This window comes from Sitophilus oryzae, unplaced genomic scaffold (genome assembly GCF_002938485.1).
Source record: "Sitophilus oryzae breed Bouriz unplaced genomic scaffold, Soryzae_2.0 scaffold_575_pilon_pilon, whole genome shotgun sequence".
Taxonomy (NCBI): Eukaryota; Metazoa; Arthropoda; class Insecta; order Coleoptera; family Curculionidae; genus Sitophilus; species Sitophilus oryzae.
The window spans coordinates 959,408-983,071 of NW_022147168.1; the positions used below are offsets into that span (position 1 = coordinate 959,408).

Genomic DNA, 23,664 nt, shown 5'->3' on the forward strand with positions numbered 1-23,664 from the left:
TATTTATTGAGTATCTTATGGTGCGTTTAGACTCGAACACGCACGAGCTGAGCGTGCGCGCACGGCATTCGTTCGCGCTCTCGGCTCCATTCAAATTAAAAACTTATTTTTCCATGAATGAAGTGATCCACTTGTGCGCGCACAGCAGAGTTGTGTTGGCGAAAATAATGGACGACCAAGAAATAGTCGGGGCTGCAGTCATTGTTATGCACAGCTTAATTATTAAAAAGAAGAAAAATCGAAAACATCGTCGGCGTCTTTGGTGGCAAATCCAAATTTTTAGAAATCGATATAATTTACTGCAACAACTTAGTGTCTGAGGAGGGCTATGATCAGTTCAAAAACTTTACAAGAATGACCAGGCCCGACTTTGAATATTTACAAAATTTACGAACAAAAGATACAAATTTTAGAATACTAATTTCATTAATATCGACATACTCAATATTAATTTTATTTAAAAGGTCTTGCCCTGCGTTATTTTTTTTGATTTTTTAATAAGAAGAATGTTTAACATCCTATATCATAATATAGGCAACTTTTCATATTCTTCAATTAATAATAACGAAAGAAAACGAAAAAAAATCACACACGCACGCACGAACGAAGAGAAAACAAATTGCCGGTGCAAATTCAGCGTTCGCGCACACATAAAATCCCTTTGAGAACCAAAAACCGACACCGGACGGCTCACGTTCTCGGCTGCTCGCGCACAGGCGGATTCGGAGTGAGCGTGCGCGCACAGCCGTTTACACTTGAGCATTCGCGGAGGATCAGTGAGAACTACCTATGTATAATTTACCAAGAAAGTCGTAAAAATTATATGAATGGACGATAATGTTACATAAACACGTTTAAAAATTTATGGCTTCATTTTTTTAAGAAAACGCCCGAAATTCGGATGCATTACTACTATAATTTTTAGACATTATAATCCTTGGCGACAGCCTAATATGATTTATTTTCTAAATATCTCCCGTTAGAGAAGATAGAAAGTTGCGGTTTGCGCTGGTATCTTGGAAATTTTGTGCTCTATTTAACTGTGAAAAAAGAAATATAGCCTCCTATTTAAATTGTTTATGCAAAACCGCAATATCTGTTATGATGTCAAACAGCGCCCTCTAGCTACCACGAAAAAATTTCTGGTAACAAAATTTATACTGGAGATCATTAAGAAAGAAAAGCTCTTTTAAACGAGCCCTAGTTTGTTTAAATCGGCTAACCTAAACCAGAGTTATCCTTATTTTAATAAAAGCAAGTTTAACCTTCCCCCACCACTTTATTTTATGAGATAGGGCAAAATACTCTATATCAAAAAAATTACAAATTTTTTGATTATTACAATAGTAATATTTAAAATACCTGTTCAACTGCATATATTTGAGAAAAAAAACCCGTTTTCTGATTGGCTATCAGAGGAACGCCCCCTAGCGGACATTTTTCGAACTTGAAAATAATTTCCAGCGATTTTTCTTGGTCGATTTGCTTATTAGAATTTTTTTCCCAAAGTTATACGATAAGTAGTTTCTGAGAGTCCAAAAAATATACTAAATTATTAGGTTTAAACGGCAATAACGTATTTGATTTAAAAGGAATACCTCGTATATTTTACGTGCAATAATTAAACTGTGTATCTACAATTTAATTATTTATTAAATTTTATTATACCATTTTATCTGTTCGGGCTTTTGTAGAAAATTAATATTATTTTAATTCAAACTTTAATATTTAATAATTATCAATATACCCATGGACTCTTGATATTCTAGATTATTTTTAAATATGAAACCAATTTTCAAAGAGTACAAATACTAATATTGTCGATATTGTTCGCTTATTTTTATTTATATATATTTATATATTTATTTCGCTTTATTATTAAAATAGAAAACTATTTAAATATTTGGAAATATGATCCTATTATTCAAGCTCAACAATTAATTGATCATTTACGATGATTAATAATTGATCCTATACTAAAAAACTGAATATTGTATATACTGTTGTATATATTGTATTTTATTTTTTAATGGGTGCTTATTTATAACAACAAATGTGTTCTAAATTCATAACTTATTAATATACTGATTCCTGATTCAAATTCACATTTACTAAGAATAATTTATTAATTAACGCAATTAACCACGTAATTAATAATAGTTTGGCGGAAATAAAGATTTATATAACACTTTTTCAAAGATTTAAATTCTTTTTGTAAACAAATCAGGCTAGCAATATTATCGTTTTTAACATCTGGAAATTGTGTAAATTTGTTACTTGTTTACAAAAAAAATCTAAAATGTCAATATTCCAGATATATTGATAAATCTAAATTATAAGAAAAAGTATTTTCTACGAAAACTTGAAGAGAGGTTTAAATAATAAAATACAATTTGATAGATAGATACATATTACATCTAATACTTGGAAAATATGCAAGGTGCTCCATTTAAGTTTAATAAATTATTGCAGTTTAAAGCTAGTAATTATTTAAAATAAATTTGTAGGCACTGTGTATAAGGTAGTATAATTTTTATTATTCCAACACAAAATATTCATAAATAATTACTTAATTTTTAGTAAATAAAAAAACTTCAGTACATTATGAGGTTTTGAAAACTTAAATACGCCTAGAGACATTTAAAAATATTACTGTATTTTACAAAATTGTAAATATTTCAAAAACGGCAATATTTAACTGAGGTAAACCTTAATCAAATTTACTTTTATTTTAATGGTAGAAACTAAAAATGTAAGAATATACAAGGTGTTTAATTTAAAAAAATACAACTGATATTTTTTATTTATTTGGGACACTTTGTACCATTTGAAAATAATCTTAAATTATAGCTCTAGCTATCCATTCACTCACAATTTCTAAAAATCTAATCATTTGACTACAATACTCTTCGTTGTATAGCTTGAATCACCCTGTATAGAAAACATTTTGATTAAGCGAAGTCAAAAGTAAATTTACTTTTTTATATATGTATTTATACATCTCTACCATTTTTTATTATAAAAATCCTTTTAAAAATGTTATTCATTTTTTATTACAATCAAATAATAAAAAATTGTAACAAACCTTCTTCAAAAGTCAACAAGAATATAACTTTTGATTACATATGCAAGCATAGTCAGCCAGATGATGTTCATATTGAAATTATTCAACTATGTAAACACACAATTGTTACATCTGTTGCGCTTCCTGTTGGAAGCAATATATTTGGACAAAAGCCAGGTATGCTTATCTAACTGTTGAAAAATCATACGACAGGGGATATTTTTTGAATTTCTTTAAATACTTGTAATTATATATTGTGACACTATTATATTGACTTGATATAAAAAGAAGAACGGACAACAGATGGACCACAAAAATTACAGCATGGTACCCACGAGGAATCAAGACACTTACAAGAAGACCGAACTTGACATGGGACCATATTAGGAAATTAGCAGGGAAAACTTGGGCTCGCCTAGCCATAAATACTAGTCATAGTAGAAGGAAAATAGTAGTTGCACTCTCCCAAATATTTTCTGCCAGTTTTTACAATCTGTCGAATATCGGCAGATTGCAGAGCGTTTCAGTTGAGTTCCGTTCGTCGACCTGTAAGGTTCAAGCGTTGCGTCCAAGCACAGAGACGGATTAACAAAAAATAAGTGCCTTACTGTGTGCTGCTATTGGTTGTAGTAATTCAAAAAATTGTGCTTTGAGTTTTTTTTGAGAGTCGTTTTGTGATCATGTTTGTGTTCAGGTTAATTTTCTCATGACGGATTACTACTTAAAGTACTTAATAATTTGATATTCATTATTTTCATTTAAACCTCAATTTTTTATCGATTTTACTTTTGACAACCATCCCTTGCTTGCTGTTTAACGAACTAAACCGTCATTGAACAAAAATTTGCTAGTACCGAAAAAAAACTGGAAGTCCCGGTTCCTTAGAGGCATGGTACCGAAATTACCGATTCCGAAAAACAGCTCCGGTTCTGGAAACGCTATAACCGTGAATCGCCCTATAGTGGGTGAGTCTTAAATAAGTGCAAATATTCTTAGTAGTATATTTGGTAGTATATTTTGGTCCCAGAAATATGAGGATTTTTCTGCGCAATATTTTGTGGAAAAAAATTCTATATCTTTTGGAAAAAAAATATTTCTTGATAATATGGTAACTAGGGTTCAGAACCGGAAATTTCCGGTGCTTTTGAGATATCAAAGAACCGGGACTCGAATTATTAATTCTCGGTTCTTTCGGTACCTTCGGGACTCCGTAACAATAACTAAAAAATTATTCTGTTATTACGTGAGAAAGTAGTGATGCTATTTCTCATTGCTCTTGCTTCTTTTCTCTTTTGAAATTTCTGTAATGTTTACTAGCAGTTATTGAAGTATAAATATGTTATTTTATTATTGAGTACAATGTGTTGTTCAATGTATTAGTTATCCAATGAAAATTACCTAACCAATATATTACTACAAAACAAAGACTTTAATGTTAAAATTGGTTTTAAATTAAAAAAAAGTTGTAGAAAATCTTTGAAATAGATAATAATATAAAAATATGTCATTATATATTTTTTCCTCATTTCTTCCCATCAGAAGATTTTCAGATACAGAAGAATGTTTAAGTTACGAAATGTGAAAATATTCTGTTTTCAAGCAAGTTTTTAATCGATGATCAATTTTTTTTATGTTATTTTATTGTGAACTCATATTTTCCTAAATACATCTCTGTGAAACTATGGCGAGTGCCACGACTATACTTTGCCTAGTTATAGACCACTATTATACAGCTACGTCAGTGGTCACGGGACCCGAGAACAAGGTCATATAAAGTGGCAGAAAAAGAACAAAGGATTTGACAAGAAGTAAAGCTACTAGTTTCCTTATACTATGACAATGCGTCCAACTAAAAAGAGAGTATTTGAGGAAGGCAACACCATAATTGGAAATAGTTGAATAAGCTGAAAATGATAAAGATGATGATTTTACTTAATTTTTTATAAACTTTTGTTAAACTCTAATTATTTTTCAGATTTTTTATTCTTTTAATAAATCGTGTATTTAACGTTTACATGACTTTTGTATAAAGTATAAAAAAGCAGTTTATTATAATTTTTCTTTGTTAACTTTTAATTAAAACAGGTCCAAAGTTCGTCTCAAAAAATAAACAAATACATTAATTAGATTGATGCTCGGTGCTCTGTTTTATTCTTTTTTCGTTCGAAAAATCCAACTTCGTTTAGTTTAAGAGAAAAATGATCTCTCTTATCTTATTTCTCGATTTGAGAAGAGAAATGTTCGCTTTCTAACTCGAGAGGCTCTCGGGTAAAATCTATGTTGTGCATGGACATACACTTATCTGATGTGTGGCAGTTTTATTTCTCTTTTTTATTATAGATTGATTATACTTGTATTTACTAATAACATTTTTTAATATTAACACCTTAAGATTTTCGAAATTATTATATCTTTAATAAAGAGTCTTTATGTTTATAGTCATGATTAAAATTTCTATTTTAAGGATGCTTAAATGTGCATCTTCATTCTCAAGTTTGAATGAGCTTGATGTTTCAACTTGATTTATTGGATTAGGTTAGGTTAGGCGTATTTCATATAAATCTAAATAGACAAGTTTATTTGTATATTTAAAAAAATAGTATATCAGGTGTTTCTCAAAAATAGCTCACTCCTATATAACTTAATTAACGGAAATGACTACAACTTTTCACTTTTAAATGACACCCTCAGTATTTTTTTTACTTTATTTGATAGAAAATGAGATTCTGTATGGAATGATATACAGGGTGTTTCAAAACAAATGCGAAAAACTTCAGGGGGTGATTCCTTGTTCAAAATAAAGGGTTAGTTTGCTTTATAAACGTTGGGTCAAAAGTCAACCATTAGGGAGATATCGCGGTACAAAGGTGGCGGAAAAATAATGTTTTTATTTTTTATCTTGAAAACGAAAAGAGATAGACTAATGAAATTTTATGGAAGTATTATTGTTATAAAAACACACTTTCTGGTAATTTTTTCACTTTTTTAAAACGAGTGAAAGGGGTTGAAATAAACTACCTCTATCATTCTTGCTAGCGAAATTTAAAGAAAAATCTTATCAAACACATACAAAAAAATTAATTTGGATAGTTGTTTTGGATGGTTTAGAAAACAAAGTTTTTTTTATCTCTTGTGTTTTTTTGATAAAACTCACCGATTGAAATTAAAAAATAAAATGTAAAGCATTACATGTCAGGATAAAAAACATTTTTAGATAAAGAATCTAGTAATGACATGTAATGCTTTACATTTTATTCTTTAATTTTAAATCGGTGAGGTTTATCAAAAAAACACAAGAGATAAAAAAACTTGCTTTCTAAACAAACTAAACTATCCAAATTATTTTTTTTTGCATGTGTTTGATAAGATTTTTCTTTAAATTTCGTTAAGAAGAATGATAGGGGTAGTTTATTTCAACCCCTTCCACTTATTTTAAAAAAGTGAAAAAATTACCAGAAGGTGTGTTTTTACAACAGTAATGCTTCCATAAAATTTCATTAGTCTATCTCTTATTGTTTTCAAGATAAAAAATAAAAACATTATTTCTTCGCCATCTTTGCACCGCGATACGGGGAATTCCCTCTGACACTTTGGCTGGATCCAAGGGGTATCTTACTCTCTTATCCCTGGTTGTAGTGTCGTGGCCAGGGAATTGCACAAAGACGTATAACGATGCCCGATGGGACTGCCCTGTCCGTGTGTATCACAGGCAGAGGGTATCTTCGCTTAACCGCCCGGACCTAGAGGAGACAAATTCACCAAAAAAACTAAATCCTACGTTGACGGATCAAAGGAATGCGTCGCTAGATAGAAGACTAGCCTGTACTGGTCTCAATCTTGGAGCACATGGGGGCAACCTATTTTATTCTCGTCTCCCTTAGGCTAAGAACATAGTGGAGCGGCGAGCAAGCAGCGCGATACCGCGTCGAGCAAGCCTCGAGATGCTAATAATAGTAGAGCGGCGAAGAATAGCGAGGTCCTTGTGCAAACTTATTATTTTCATTTGCTTATTGATGATTTAAAATGTTAACAGCGGCTAAAATTATGGGCAGTAGTGTCGCAAACATTTAGTTACATAAAATTTTCAAAAACCGGAGAAAGTGTGGCAAGTTTTATAACCTTTATGAAAATCTGTTGCCACTTCATCTCATAAATTATCTAAAATGTACCGGTTATGGTGATTACTGTCTTTCTGGTCCCATAAAATCTCTCTTACAATTACTAAATCTATTAATTTTTGGAAATCCATCATATTCTACAGCGCGACAGAGGGACGAAAACAAAATTATTTGGATCGATCTTGCCGCTCGATCTAACCGCTCGAGCAGATCGCTTCACTATGTTCGCACGTACTTGTTTTCACAGGTTTGTTTTGGACGCGATGTCGCGCTGCTTGCTCGCCACTATCCTCATCACTCCACTATGTTCTTAGCCTTACTTATACATGCAGGGCTCTGTAGAGGTGGACCGACTAACCCTTGCAGTTAGTTTAGATTTTTGTTAGGCTTTGCCAGAACTCCAGTGTAAGGACATCGAGTCGGCAAATCATCAACTCGAGGGAGAAGAGCCATGGACAAGTTCTCACAATAGAAATTGACATCAAATACAAAGAGGCAATAGATAAAGAGTGATATATCCTCTATTATAGATCCGGGACAACACTGGTATCAGGTCTAAGGAGAGACCAAGTTAAAGAGGTGGAGAAAATGGAGACAGATCCTCCAGCCTCCAACTCAAGGGTACCTCAGCCGGAGGCACAGTGAAGGGCACAGAAGGCTAAACCCCAACCGTGGAAGGATGTATACCAGTAGATACCACGTGTATACACGTAGGAGGTAGATGCCCACTCCTCGGAGGATGAACATGAAAAACCCCATGTATGATGAGTTATAACTCAAGAAAGGGGGACAAAATTAATCTCTAAGGTCGCGGTGAGTTACCCGCCTTTCACTCACTCTACATTCTTGATGGGACCCTCTAGTGCGGCCGCGGGGGCTTTTTGTGGCCTATAGGGCCTGTTAGTCTTGTATTGGTAGAATTAATATTTCTGAATACTAAAATTTAAATTTATAGGAAACAATTCTCTAAAACTCTATTTTTAATATGAAGCTGATTCATAATCGATAATATAGTAAAATAACCAACATTTTACTAAAAGTATTATACTTTATTTGCATAATTTACCATAACGAAGCCGAAAAAACCCATGGATCGTGCTACATTAAAAAAAGAACAAAAATACGTTGATGAATTCTTAATGGTAGGAAAAAGGTCGTCGAAGTCGAATGTAGAATTTCTCATGTATTTTTAGTTACTGCATTGTGTTCGAGCACGAAAAGAACTACAGCCGAGAAAAACGTTCGTCGACAACAAAAGGATGCAAAACTAGGCTTCGAATTCGCATCCAGAATAATAATTCGGCTTTTGCATCGCAGTCTAGTTCAGTAGCTTTGTCGATTTTGACCCCGAATGGATAATGTTTTGGTCATTTTTTTAGTTATACGAGTATCCAGTGCTATGGATCTTTTATTCATAGACTTATGTGATATCTGACATTTGCGTTAATTTTTGCCTTAAATTGGTTTAGAAATGAAATAAAGTAAAATTTATTCTGTTGCTCTGGGAACATTTGAAATATATTTTTACTAGTTTTTTCCCGGCCACTCCGTGGGCATAAAATTTAAATTTTATTAATATAAAGAGTAGGTAATATTTATTATAGCCTTTGAGCAGCTAGTGGCAATATTTAAAAGTACCTATTACACGTGTCTAGTTGTAATTGATAGTCCATGAATATAGATAGTCGTTTAACAGAGTTTAACCTAACCGTGTCTCATTTTATTGTTCTTCCATACGTCCAAACAAACCTTGGCTTTTATAATACTAGTACGGATTACTGAAGAATTGGAACTCGGAACTATTATTGCAGAAGTTGGACACTTTTTTAGCATTAAAATATGTCACATTTGTTATAACTTTTACCCTCAAAATTTTATTGGAATTGCTAGAAGTACTTGGAAGAAAATTATAATAAATCGAAAAAAATTAAGACTTTAACACCCTGTAATCACGAAACAAGATCTGACCTATGTTGATATAAAAATAAATCTTATTTTTGCGTGAGGAATCTCTCCACGAGAGATGGCACGTGTTTTTTGAAACACCCTGTATATTTATAAAGAATAAATTAACCCCCATTCTTTTTGGAGTGTCCGCCTCTTATGAGAGGCGCCACCCTGTATTTACTTTATTTTTTTAACTCCTTTAAAATCTTATGTGTTTTATTTTTAGGACAATGGACGCGAGGCTCTGGATCTCACGGCGTCACCACTACGGGCACCACCAACCGCTCCCAATAATCGGCCCAGTCATCCACCACCCATGGTTATACAAGGTGATTTTAGAAAGGTACGTTATAATAGGTTATTAAAAGAAACTACTACAATGCTAAATGAGAATATATGTTATTTCACTATATCTGAAAAAATAGGTTGCTTCTCGAATTGGAGCAGTGTCATTTTGAGATAGAAATGCCGTGCTATTATTTGCCCAGAGTAGGACAACTTTATTTTCTTTGCCTAATTTGTTCAGCCCCTCTAACTTCGAATTGATAGTTATTGAGTTGATCGTTTTTGGAGCTGCTTGACTATCGGATAAGATGGATATTTCCTGTTTTCGATAGTTCATATCTAAGACAAATTGTATACATTTTTTGATAGCGTCGATTTCTGCCTGAAGGATGCTGGGGTAGGTGCCAATGGTTCAGAATATTTAGTCTTCGGTCCAAATACTTCTATCCCTGTCCCTGCTTTGGTTTTGGAAGCATCAGTATACCACGTTATGGTATGGTCTATTACATACTGAGCAAACTAAGCGCATACTGCAAAATATACAAAGAATATACTATAGTGAGATGTTTCTCAAAGTTGTAAATTCTTGGTATGTCGAATTATAGGAGTTGGAGGAGTGGAATTTTGTTTCTTAAAAAAGTTAGAAAACATTTCACTTTGTGTCCTATATCCAATATAAGTTTTACATTTTGGTTTGCCAGCATCATTTTGCTAAAAATGTAATTCAATCTCTGTTTTATTCATAACAGGAAAGATTATGATTATCATGTTCATTCGGTTCTTCTTCATTTTATAACGAGCCTGCCTTTTGCATTATTGGCCAATAGATTTTCTATATAATAGGTGGTCTCAGATTATATGATGCATATATGCGGGTGTTTTTGTTTTAGTAGGAAGACATAAGGTAGTCAATTATTATTGTTTTGAAACATATGCTATAAAAAATTGAGTCTACTCTTCAGATTAAACGTAAGTGTTTTATAAACGTAGTGGATTATATTATTTATTGTTGTGAGTATTGTTCAGCTTGAAGTTATTAGGCAAAAAATAACTTGAATTAGTTGTGTTCATAACTGGTCAGTTTATGATTACCAAGTCCTTCATTTCCATTTTTCCGATCAACTCATTTGTAGTGTATTGCCATTTTTCCGATCAACTCATTTGTGTGTCACTTTTATACAGTGAAGTACCATGTATAAAGTTAAATTAGTTAGATTATAAACTTATTTTATCAAACATTAATTTGTGTTAATTATAAAAACCTGAAAAATAGAAGATAGACGAAAACGAAAAAATCATAAAACTGTTCTCATTAGAGCGGAGTAAAAAAATTATTGAAAAAAACAAGTGTTTAGAATTTGTATTATTTTCTTATGCGTTTAAATCTGGCCTATACAGAATGATCTGTTTGGTTAAAAATCAGTTTTTTATAAATAGTGCTACCTAAAATAAATCTCTAAGATATCCTTAAGAATACTACAAAGCAATTAAATTCAATCATACTTATTTTGGTAAACAGAATAATAACTTTAGATATTTTTGAACTAATCCACAATGTACTTCAAAAACAAACAGATATAATTCTTGATAAATATTTTACATTAGCTTTAAGTTTTTGATATAACAAAGTGCGACATATTAAGTGAACTTACCATACGAAAAAATCTAATTATCGTTTGTACTGCAGTAGTCCAAAAACTAATTATCCGACATAATTCGCTTGCTGTCAAATATGATATTCTCTCTATATAGCTAAATTGTACTGCCTTATATGCATTAGCTACCCAATTGCGCGTGTTCGAAGCTCCTGATATAATATTGAAAACCGTGTGAGAGAATATACGGACGACAGACAATGCCTATTAAAATTTAAATTAAATAACTTTTTGATATATAGATCATTTTAATATCTTGGTTAGGTTAGGTTACATATCTGATAAATCGATATCTCAGTACTGTAAGAAAAGTATAGATGATATAAATTAAATTTTAGAATAAAATAAATTATATCTTTTTTACTAATATATGATACAAATCTATAGTTCATAATGTGTTCTATATTGCGTATAGGTTTTATCAACGGCTTTTGTAGACGTATCTGTTTAAAAAAACTAAAGTGTTCTCGAATAGTTGCATTTAAATATTATAAATAGTTTTTTTTTCTTTGTATTTTTTTGCTTCCAACGCCGACGACGGAAACAGATAAACTTTCCGAAACGTTAAACATTTTTTGTTCGTTAGGCAAATTTGTATATCTGTAAACTTAACTGCTGACAAGTAGTTTCCGTTGTATTAACGCAGCAGTGTTTACAAAAAAATAACTATTTTATTTTGTAGATTTCTTGCAGTGGCGAAATACCCATATAGGATTTTTTTGGAGATAACTGAATTTTTCAGAAATGGTTTACAATATCATATTAATATCATATATAGTATAGATATACCGGGTGGTACTTCGTCGTTGGAAACAGGAAATCCCATGCAAATTTTGATCTGTCCTAATATTGGCTCCACTGTTAAGTTTACAGCTAAGTTGTAAATAGGTTTTTAAAAGATCTGCTTATGCTGAATGGACATGCCAAATTTGAACAGTTTTGGACAAGCAGATTTTAAGTAATTTAAGAAAAACTGCAACTATTTTTAAATTAAAACTGAACAGGTAACAATGCAAAACGAGTCAAATGCCAACATACCTTAAGTTGTCAACCTATGATTTTATAATTTTCAAATGTAATTTGTTATGCTGTCTACATAACTACGTTATAGTACCTACGCTGAGTGTCCCCAAAATGTATTTTAGTATCTTAAAACTGGTTCGAATGAGCCTAACGTTTAGAAATGAGCCTAACGTTCAAATGAGCCTAAAAGCCTAACGTTTAGAAAATACAATTTGACATTGACAAAATTATAGGATAACAACTTAAGGTACGTTGGCATTTGCTTGGTGTTGCAATGTTACCTGGTCGGTTTTAATTTAAAAATACATTCAGTTTTTCTTAAATTACTTAAAATCGGCTTTTCCAAAATTGTTCCAAATTGGCATGTTTGTGTATTCAGCATACATAGACTTTCCAACGAAAGATATGAAATAGAAAGAGATTACATTAGGAATGTAGCTGAGTGTAATGGATATTCTCCTTCACTAGTTGATAAATTAATTAGAAAACGTAGGTATAGGTTAATGATTTCTGAAAATTCGACTTTTCAAGTGAAGAAAGATACGTCTAAATATTTTTCGATACCGTTTGATAGAGAGTTATCCCATGGTCTAAAAGGAATTTTTAAGAATGTCAATTATAAACTTGTGTATAGTGCTAATAATAAATTACAACAATTATTAGGTAATCCAAAAGATAAAACACCTCCACTGGAAAGGTCGGGTATTTATGAAATTTCTTGTAAAGATTGTAATCAGAAATATGTTAGGTAAACTAGAAGATCAATATTAACTAGATTTAAAGAACATTTAGCTCAGATAAGATATGGTAGACCGGATAAATCTTGCCTTGCTGAACATATTGTTGATAATGAACATTGTATAGATCTTAATAATTTAAAATTAATTAAGCAAGTCTCAAATTACAGGCAACTAGATGCATATGAAAGCATCAGAATTAATAAATGTAAAGATAGTATGAACAGAGTCAACGGTCCAATTCCTTCAAGTTCTTTGTTCCTACTACTCTAGTGGCGGAAATCTACTGTTACGCTCAGTTGTCTCTGACTCGGTTGGCTAGATTTTGCCACGCCCACTTGGTGCCCACTGAGCGAGTATATAAACGTTCAACTTGTAGATTGTACTTTAGTTTATAATCATCTGCTGATGATGCTAACATGGTTAGCGAAACGCGCGTCCAGTGTAAAAGTAAAAGTGTTTTGGTGTATTGTGGTGATTTAGTGCTTTTATTTTGCTGTGTAACACCAAAGGTTCCAACCCTCAACTGTAATACATATACCTTTAAAACTCCTATTTAAAATTTCGTTGTAAAATTAACAGGAGAGCCAATATCAGGACAGTTAAAAATTTGCCAGCGATTTCTTATGTTTTTAACAACAGTATTCTTATGTTTTCAAAATATAGTATAATATTTACAATATTATACTATATTTTTTATTCCTCAATTAATTTTGTAATAACATTTTTTAGCATATAATAGCCAATTTATAAACACTTTTTATTTACATATACAGGGTGAGTTTCCTACGATGTTTTCTATGGGTATCTCGGAAACTACTGGAGATAGAGAGTCGATTAAATGGAGAAAGAATTGCAGTTTTGTGGGGTCATAAATATGCGCCTTTCAGATTTTTGAAAAAGTTCATGGCTTACTAGATATTTTGAAAAAAACAAATTTCGGTTATTTTAAAAATTGTCCCTAATTCCATTATAAGCTATTTTAGACAAAAAGTTTTTAGATAAAAGTTGTAGATAATCACATCCTTAATGAGACTGTGCTCTCCATTTTCTTCTAATGCCTGTCATTTTTGAAATATGATACAAACATATGTTTTTTTTAAACGGAAACCATAGTTGGCCATGATTTCATAAAAAGCGCCATTTTAAAGTATAATATGTTTTCTTCGAAAAATTACTGAGTTATTTAATAGTTAGCCAATTCTTTTCATTTTTAAACAATTTCACTTAGTTAGCCATGGAAACAAGTTCAATCGTCGTTGCTCTCGAGTGGCGGTACTAGAGAAGTTTAAGTCGACTGGTCCTTCTATGAGAATAGGTAGTAATTCAGTTTTAAAAAGATGCAACTGAAAACAATGGCGGATTTTTTGAACACTTTCTAAAATAACTTAAAGTGTATGCAGTGATATTATTTTTTTTTAAGCTTTAGTTTGTGCAATACAAATTGTAAGGAACCGTTTAGTAATATATTCTGACTTTTATAAGTTATAAATCATAACAGAATAACAATACCATGCAATCTAATTGAAATTAATCAAGAAAGATAAAAATTAGCTATAACTGAATTTAACTTTCCTAACATGTCTTGAAAACCGTTCTCTAAAAAACGTAACATTCACCGGTCAACATATCCTCGAAAATGTACGGTCAAGGAAAGTTGAACCAATAATTCTACACGCTTTTCTTCATTTGAAAAATCCATATTTACAATTTTTGCTTATTTTAATTTACAAAGTTTGGATGTGACAGCTTCACATTTCTGAAAGCAAAGGCGATTAAACTTGTTTTCATGGGTAACTAAGTGAAATTGTTTAAAAATGATAAGAATTGATTATAACTCGTATTTTTTCGAAAAAAACATATTATTGCTTCTATCGCTGAAAAGCTTAAAAAATGGCGTTTTTTATGAAGTCATAGCCGACTATGGTTTCCATTCCAAACATATGTTTGTGTCATATGTCAAAAATGACAGGCTTTAGAAGAAAACGGAGGACACAGTCTCATAAAGGATGTGATTATCTACAACTTTTATCTGGAAACTTTTTGTCAAAAATAGCTTAAAATGGAATTAGGGACAATTTTTAAAATAGCCTATATTTGTTTTTTCATAATATCTAGTAAGCCATGAACTTTTTCAAAAATCTGAAAGGCGCGTGTTTATGACCTCACAAAACTGCAATTCTTTCCCTATTTAAGCGACTCCCTATCTCCAGTAGTTTCCGAGATACCCATAGAGAACATCGTAGGAATCTCACCCTGTATATTTATGACCCTTTTAATTTGCTCTGAAACTTTTTTACACATATGTCTTTAGTCCTTGCTTATTATTATAGAAGCATTTACTTCTTCTAAACAATAATTTAACTAATAATGTGTATAAAAATAACAACTTCCGAAAGCCGCCGAATATTTTTAATAAAGCAAAGTTGTCAAAGTCAAATAAAAAAGAACCTTTTCAGCTTTCAAAGTTAATTGGGTAGTTATTAGTTAGACGGTTGAAAAACGTAGTATCGCTTCAGAAAATCACGATAATTCATTATAATTTTGATCATAAATCAATCAACTCAACTGGACGTAATGGTCCTCCAGACTATTCGAGGTTAATTGACCTCGAAAGCATCAAACGTGTTTGGTCTCTGTTAATTACCTCAATTTAATGATGTGTTGCGGCTGAAAAGTGCTTCAACGCAGATCCAATAGGAAACTCTAGGGCTATTCTTTTTTGTTCTAATATTGTTTCTTTTCTTTACTTTATTTGTTTGAAAATATTAGATTCTAATGATAATAGTGTTTTTATAGTTTAAATCTCCATAATATATATATAGTCTGTACAAGCCACAAAATCCTTGACAGTGATAGATGTGTCTGTCATTTTAATTTCAAATTAGTTTATTTTATTTTACAAAGATATAAGTTGGTACAATTGGAAAGCAGAGAATTCATATATTTAAGTTTTTGGTTACTGCAAACAAGATTACTTCAAAATACTGTTTTATCCTTTGAATAAGAAGACTAAGGAAGGAGCATAATGCTATCCATGTATTCATGCATGGTGGGCGGAGAAAGCACCATAAAAGCACTCTAGGGTGGGGATCCTTGACAGTTCTGTTTGACGATTCATTTGACACATTTGAATTTGATTTGAAATTTTGTGGATTTGTCAGTTTTTACGGAGCTTATTTTATGTTATTTATTATTTATTCTACTACTGATAGTTATATAAAGGTAGTAAATCTAGATGGAAATTGTGGCAGAACTTAAATTAACAGTGACACTATCGCGATTTATCGAAAAAGACTCTAAAATAGTTGGTTGTGTAGCGTGCGGTAGATCTCGGCAAAAATTGAGTGAAATAATGGAACAACTTTTCGCTAGTAAGTGACTATATAATATACATACGTGTAGTAAACCGATCATTTATGAAATTCACTTAAATTACTAAATTATATATTTTTCTTGCATTTTAGCTTTTATTTATTACTTGTCAAAGATTAAATGTCAAAGAATTTAGATACGTTAATTTGACTTACCTGCTTCAGTAGCGTATCGGATGTTTGTGTTAATAAATACTTATTATAACTTATTTATGTTTATTAGAATTATATATTTTTATAACAATTTTAATAACTACCAACATTTATTCACAACGTAAAATAAAACAACAAATTATTGAGTCTACCCTACGTTTACCCTACATCATAGTTTTACATTTTTAAATAAAATTAGAACGACACTGATAAACCGGAATTCAAGTCGGCCATATTTGAGGCCCATCGCGGTGTACCTAAGATTTTTGATATGCTCCTTCCTTAGTCTTCTTATTCAAAGGTTTTATCGAAAAAAAAACGGGGTCCAGTTGTCTGGGAAATGACGATCGATGACTTTCCAAATAAATTTATATGAAAAATGACAGCGATCTTTATTTCATAGTCATCGCTGACGCCGTTGTTTGATCATATTATTATAAAACTGTACAATACTGAAAAAATCTATCGAGTTAATTTATTTAAAAAAAATAACGGTGTGTGTCAATACGAAATAAAACAAATGTTGATACATATAAACCTATCCATAGTTAACTTAAAAAATATTAGAACCTTTTTTGGTGAAATAAATGAATTGGTATGGACGTTATCTGCCTTTTTTCTGTCATCGTCTGTCGAAATCTTGCCCGAGTCATAAAACAGAGAATAAAATACTTGAAGTAATTAACATTTTATTTGAATATTTGTTGTAAGAAAGTATTGCTAAAATAAAATAAATACAAATAAACTTCAATCAAGCCAATATTTAAACTCCCTGGGTATTTCACTATTGAAACAGAAATTAGGAATTGTTGATTTCGTAGAATACCACTGGGTTTGTGTATAAATATTTAAATAGTATTTGTTAGTAAGCTCACCCCCTTGAAAAATCAATTGGGGTTTGGGCAAATATCGCGTACTTTTTTCGGACAAAAAATAGTGTGGAAATGTGAGAAAATCAGATCAATTTAAATGTGACATAATTCTTCTGTATATTAAAATGCATGAATAGATTGATTCCTTCAAGGGGGTTCATTTATTTTGTTCTTTACTCCTACGTGGAGCATAGGGCTTCAATAAACGCTCTCCAGGGGGTTCGGTTGTTGGCATTTGATTTTACATCTCGCCATGATCAGTTTACTGCTTCGATCTCCTTTTTAATTGCTCTTTGCCATGTATGTCTTGGACAACCATTTCTTCTACTGCCTTGTGGATTCCACTCAATAGCTCTACCAGCGATGTTGTAGCGGCTCCGCCTTAAAGCGTGACCAATCCACCTCCATTTTTTAAGTTTGATCTGACTTGTTATACACCTGCCTCTGGTTGATCAAACTCGATAAATCATCAATTGTGATAGTATTTGGTCAGAATATTCCTACAATTTTTCGCAGACAGCGGTTTACGAAAACTTGGAGTTTGTTAATTAATGGCGATGTAATTTTCCAGGTCTCTGCACCATACAGCAATACTGACTTGACATTCGAATTGAAAATTTTAAGTTTTGTAAGTTGGGAGTATTGTCTAGATCTCCAAATATTGTTGAGCATTCCAAATGTTATTCTGGCCTTGTTTATTCTATTTATGATGTTTTGCTCTGTGCCTCCGTTGGTTGAGTTTATACTACTTAAGTAAGTAAAATTATTTACCTCCTCTATAGGTGTTGTTCCAATAATAAAGGGAGCGACGTGGTTGGTACAAGGTCCCCTCAAGGCGGTGAGGGGGTTAAAATGCTGATAAAATTTTAAGAAAATAGAAAATATTAAAATAAAATTTTGTCTGGTACTATTTTGTATTCATTTACCATTACTTATAATTTTAGATTAGGAGAGTGAATATGCATCATTTTATTTATGTGCTCTTTATTGTGGTCATGGTTATACATTTTCATAAAAAAATTCGGTTGGGTTGGTAAAAAACTGTTAATATAATGGAGTACTAGTAGTTAGTAATACAGAAAATTCGGAAAAATTGGAAAAATTACAAATATGCAATATCATTTATGATACACAAACGATACGAACGACATCATTTGTTGATTTTTTTTATTTATTTGTTACGTTTTCGGAACGAGGATCACTCAATTGAATATTGTCAATTGAAAAGAAAAATCTGAAATGTGTGTGGAAAAATATGGAAAAATGACTACCAAATTAAAATACTGTTATTTGGATTTTTTAATATTGTTGCTCCGCATTCGACAAATAATATTATTTTTATGTGAATTATCATCTGATCGATTTCTTAAACTGTCACGCTCTAATCAAAAACATGATATTTTAACAATTTAACAAGAACAATATTAGGTGAAAATAACTAAATTAAAAAAAATGTATATGAACAAAAAACCATTATAAATTAAACCGTCATAATTATTATAATTCTATAAGGATAATAATGTTGGTACCGGTATTAAATGTGAAAATAAAAGTTCTACAAAAGCCGACGTTAATGAGCCATACAAATAAATTGCTGTCAGTTTACTCCCTTTCGCTACTTAATTTAAAAATATACCCTTTAATCCGCTATTCATCGCTGAAAATTTATTTTGATCTATCTCGCAAATGCACCATCGAGTTTGTTTGGCTGCTATAGAAATAATTTTAATGACGTTGATATTTAGGATTTAGGATTTAATTTTTAGTACTTTGGCTTAAAAAATATGTTATTCCAATAACCTTTCATTGGAAATTGATAAAAAATACATAAAAAATTATTAAAAAAATTTGCTGCAATTTATTCACACTTAATATCGCCATATCTCAAAAAAGAACTAACGAACACTTTTAATATGAAATCAATAACTTACTGGGACTAACAATTCCCAATTTTATGATAACATCACAATAAAAGGACCATATTATATGTTCATGCTTTGCATTAATTGGTTCAATAACAAATTTATATTAAATTAGTTCACTAACAAATTGATTATTTAAATTATACAGGGTGAGTCTTAAGTAAGTGCGAATATTTTTAGAGCTGGCAGATCTCGATAAAAGAAACCTTTTTTAAAAGATTAGATTAGATTCTCTTTACCGTTTTTCAAATAAGTCCAAAATAACTGAGTTATTTTAGTTTGAAAATTATAAATATATAATTTTTGCTTAAATTTTGAGAACCACTGGATCTTTTCTAGGTTTCCTTTCTTGTATATTTAATTTACATGTTGCCATGTTATCAACAAATTATGTTTTTTAACTGAAAATTAAAAAAAATGCAAATATTTAATTTTTTTTGCGAACAAACCTCATAGACTTGTTTCTGGGGTCGAAAAATATTTGCACTTATTTAAAATTCACCCTGTATAGACATATATAGAGTGTTTCTTAAGTCATTGCTAATACTTTTTTTGAGATACAGGGTGGTGAAGTTTTCTAACAAAAATATTTTTTATATAATAACACTGATGGTATTATAAATATCTTGAAACTTGATACACGTCTTCTATGCATCAAAGTGATGTACAAACAATTTTATTAATATCAAACAGTGGCGTTTCATATAGGTTTTAATGTAATAAACAATTTAATGTAATAAATTGAATATTTTTGAAGAAAAGGATGGTACGCCACTGACCTCTTTTAAAATAAGGGTCTTAGGTAGCTGAAAATTCTCATATACATTTTTGTAAAATTAAAAAAGAAAAAACTTTTCAAATATATCGAGCAAAAAAAGCATTTCTTGGTTATTTTTATTTTAAATGTCTTTTGTTAAGATACTCAAGAGTAACACAATATCTTATGTTAATTTTTGATTAGGTTAGATTAGGTTAGGTTGCTGGGGTTTGGGATCATTTTTGATCCCTCACTCGGAGGCCTGCTTGGGCCCATTGCGATACCCCTGTATTGTTGTACCAAACCTTCCCCTCATTCTTTCTTTGCGTTAAAGCACTTCTAGCTCTTTGCAAAGTTTCCGATGTCGCTGATGTTGGCTTCTGCTGCTTCCTCTGGTCCCTCCAAAAAACTTTGCCCTAAAGTTTTAAAGCGTCGGCATTCCAGTGCCGTACAGTGACACAGCAGGTGCTCTATGGTTTCTTCTTCCTCTCCGCATTCTCTGCAGTAGTCGTCTTTGGAAACTTTCCATCTCACGAGGTTTACCCCCGTGGGACAGTTTCCAGTGACGAAACCTACAATTATGCGTACTAGATCTTTTTTGTGCTCTAGTAGTTGTTTTGTCTTTTTGCTATCTACAACTGGCCATAGTCTTCGAGCTGTAGCGCAGTCCTCATGGTGTTGTGTTAATTTTTAATTAAATTTAATTAAAAAAAATCAAGCAAAATGAAATTTCTTCTAAATGGTTTAGCGCTACAGAATCCGTCAAAGCAATGTAAATTGGTCTAATAACTAATTTGCAACGGAGTTGGACTAGTTTAAATAAACATCAAGATAAAATATACTTTATAACATAACTATTACTAGGAGAAGGTGTTCCTTCTTCTTCTTCTTCTTCCTTCTTCATACTAGGCAAATCGCCTGTTTAGTTTCGTCATCTCTACCGGTTAGAGGTCTCTACCGGTTGTAGACTGACAAGTTGTTGCTCCATCGTTTTCGTGGACGTCCTGAGCTTTTGCGACCTAGCTGTGATTTGTCGCGTGCAACTCTCACTATCCTTCTAAAAATATTTGCACTAGGAGAAGAACGTGTTCCTAGAGGTAGATTTTCATCGTACTAACAGATGATTATGACGGACGATCTATGCTGATATTGGTAAGAGCGAGTTGTTTGTGATTGTTTATCCATAATTATTAATGATCTTAATGAGGGAATATTCGAGTTGATCTAGTTTTCGACATAACACCTAATCACCATTTCTAAGGGCATTGAATCGATTGTGAATAATTATTATAATAATTGGAATTGGAATCGATTATCTTGTAGAACTCGACAATCTTGATTAATTTTCGAATGAGGGCTATAATACGAGGTAGCTCCGAATATCGGAATTACGTGTATACGAGAGCTTCTTGTTTATACGGGGTGAGTCTTAAATAAGTGCAAATATTTTTAGGGGTAGTATATTTCGACCCCAGAAACACGACTATATGTTTTTTTTGCGAAACAAAAAATTGAAAATTTGGAATATTTTGAAAAAAAAATGGAATTTTTTTTGTTAAAAAACATAATTTCTTGATAATATGGCAATATAGGTAGTAGATTAAAGTTGAACTTAAATATTTTAAATAGTTTTTTTCTTTATTCTTTGTATTTTTTACTTCTGACGACGGAAAGAGATAACTTTCCGAAACGTTAAGCATTTTTTTCTTTGTTAGGCAAATTTGTGTTACTGTAAACATAACTTCTGACAAGCAGCGTCCGTTTAGGTTTAACGCAGAAGTGTTTACAAAAAATAACTATTTTATTTTGTAGATTTTCTTGCAGTGCAGTGGCGAAATACACATAAAGGATTTTTTTGGAGAGTGTAATATGAGTATTTGCAAATAAATATATGCTCATTTTTTCAAAGATCCTTAACTACAGAGGAACTTCACAATAACCATAATAATTTTATAATAACATATATATATATTATATACATATTTCTTTAAATTCAATACCTTCAGAACGCTTTCAGTATTAAGACACTCTGTATACATAAATAAAATTATTGATTTTTAAAATATTATTCACAAACTAGGGAGAGGGAAATCAGACGACGAACAGAGATGATAGATGTTAGGTAATAGCTTTTAAACTAGGTATCGTTCGAGACGGATTGATGTTACTTTGGTTTGTAAGTCTTGGTTATTGTGATAAAGAATGTTATTAAAGGTAAAGTAAATGTTTCCTCAACTAATGTTATCTAAGGCATATATTTTATTTTCCTGTTGAAAAAATATTACTAAATATTCTGTGTTAAAGCTTTTCCTTATCATCTAAATTAAAAATTTTAATAGGTTATTTAATGAATTCTTCTCGTTGAACTTGCAGATGAAAAATTAGGTATTTGACGATCGAGGATCAAACTGGGCTTTTAATCATGCTACAATCTTATACTACAAGAAAATATGCCTAAATTGAGTCCAGTTTTACAGAGTTTACTTGAACTCGAGTTTAAGCTTTGTACAACCGAGCTTTAAAGTCACTAGGTGGAAACATGTTTTTTTTCTGACTCTGAAGGTTTTTTTAATTATTCATTTCATCTAATCTATACTAATATATAAAATCCTTAAGTGACTGACATACTGATTAATCACGATCCTGCTCAAACCACTCAACATAAGAAGCTCAATTTTGGCATACATGTTGATTCTAGGGTGTAGAGGTTCGATAAGAAGGGATTTTTTGAAACTCGAATTCTAAGGGGGTGAAACTATCCCTCAAATATTAAAATATTTTTTATTTAAAAAAACACGTATATTTTATTTTGTTAAACTTAAACACGTATATTTTATTTTGTTGTTTTAGATATTTTAAGATTTTTTTATAAATTTATACAGGGTGTTTCATAAAATATGACCAAACGGATTGACTGTGGGGTGTAGAGGTTCGATAAGGACGGGTTTCTCGAATCTCAAATTCCAAGAGGGTGAAAACGCCCCTCAAATATTACAATATTTGTTATTTAAAAAACGGTTAGTCTTTCGGGAAAACGCTTGGACAAGCATAATTTATTTTTTTTTTTACATATTTTGAATTTTTTTTAAAAAATCATACAGGGTGTTCCAAAAAGTTGGGTAATTGATTAACCACGATTCTGCTTAAACTGCTTGACGTAAAAAGCTTATTTTTAGCAAACGGATTTTTCGAAAGTCAAATTCCAACGAGATGAAACTACCCCTCAAATATTACCAAGTTATAAAATAATATCGCCATATTGTTTTTTCTCATGCTGACATAAATGTGAGAAAATTTTATCCAGTTTGTATGTTAATGGAAATTCTTGCTTTGCTTTATCATCACCATTACAAATGATTAATTCGACGCGAACGAAGTCGCTGGTACACGCTTGTATAATATATATTTTTATTTGTTGTTTCAGGTGTCAGGAATTAGTACGGAAATTTTCAAACAGATAGAAGCAGTTGAAAATGATCACGATGCCTCCACAGCTGCAGCTTTGGAAGTAAGTAAAAACGAGAATATCTTGTATGAAAGAGGTGGGAGGGGGAGGGGGTGGTAGTTTCTATCCATTAATTAAGTTTGCGTTTCTAATTAACCCTAAATTCTAGTAATATTTCCTTTAGTTACACAAAAACGGCTTGAGATCAGTTTCCACGAACCTCGCCTTTCCCTAGCATTAACCGAAATGGGCAATATTTTGAATATGTAAGCTGAAACGCTTATGAAAGAGATAAATTTCGAAAAATGGTCT

At 31.4% G+C, this 23,664-nt stretch overlaps 1 protein-coding gene across 5 annotated transcripts in view; it reads left to right on the forward strand.

Annotated features, from left to right (window-relative positions):
• LOC115887457 (rho GTPase-activating protein 100F) overlaps positions 1–23,664 on the forward strand; it is a 225,640-nt gene that overhangs the window by 66,150 nt on the left and 135,826 nt on the right. For all 5 annotated transcript variants that reach the window (XM_030906887.1, XM_030906888.1, XM_030906892.1 and 2 more), the window contains 2 exons: positions 9,356–9,472; positions 23,332–23,415. In XM_030906887.1, coding sequence (XP_030762747.1) covers positions 9,356–9,472; positions 23,332–23,415 — 201 coding nt within the window. The remainder of the gene's footprint in view (positions 1–9,355; positions 9,473–23,331; positions 23,416–23,664) is intronic.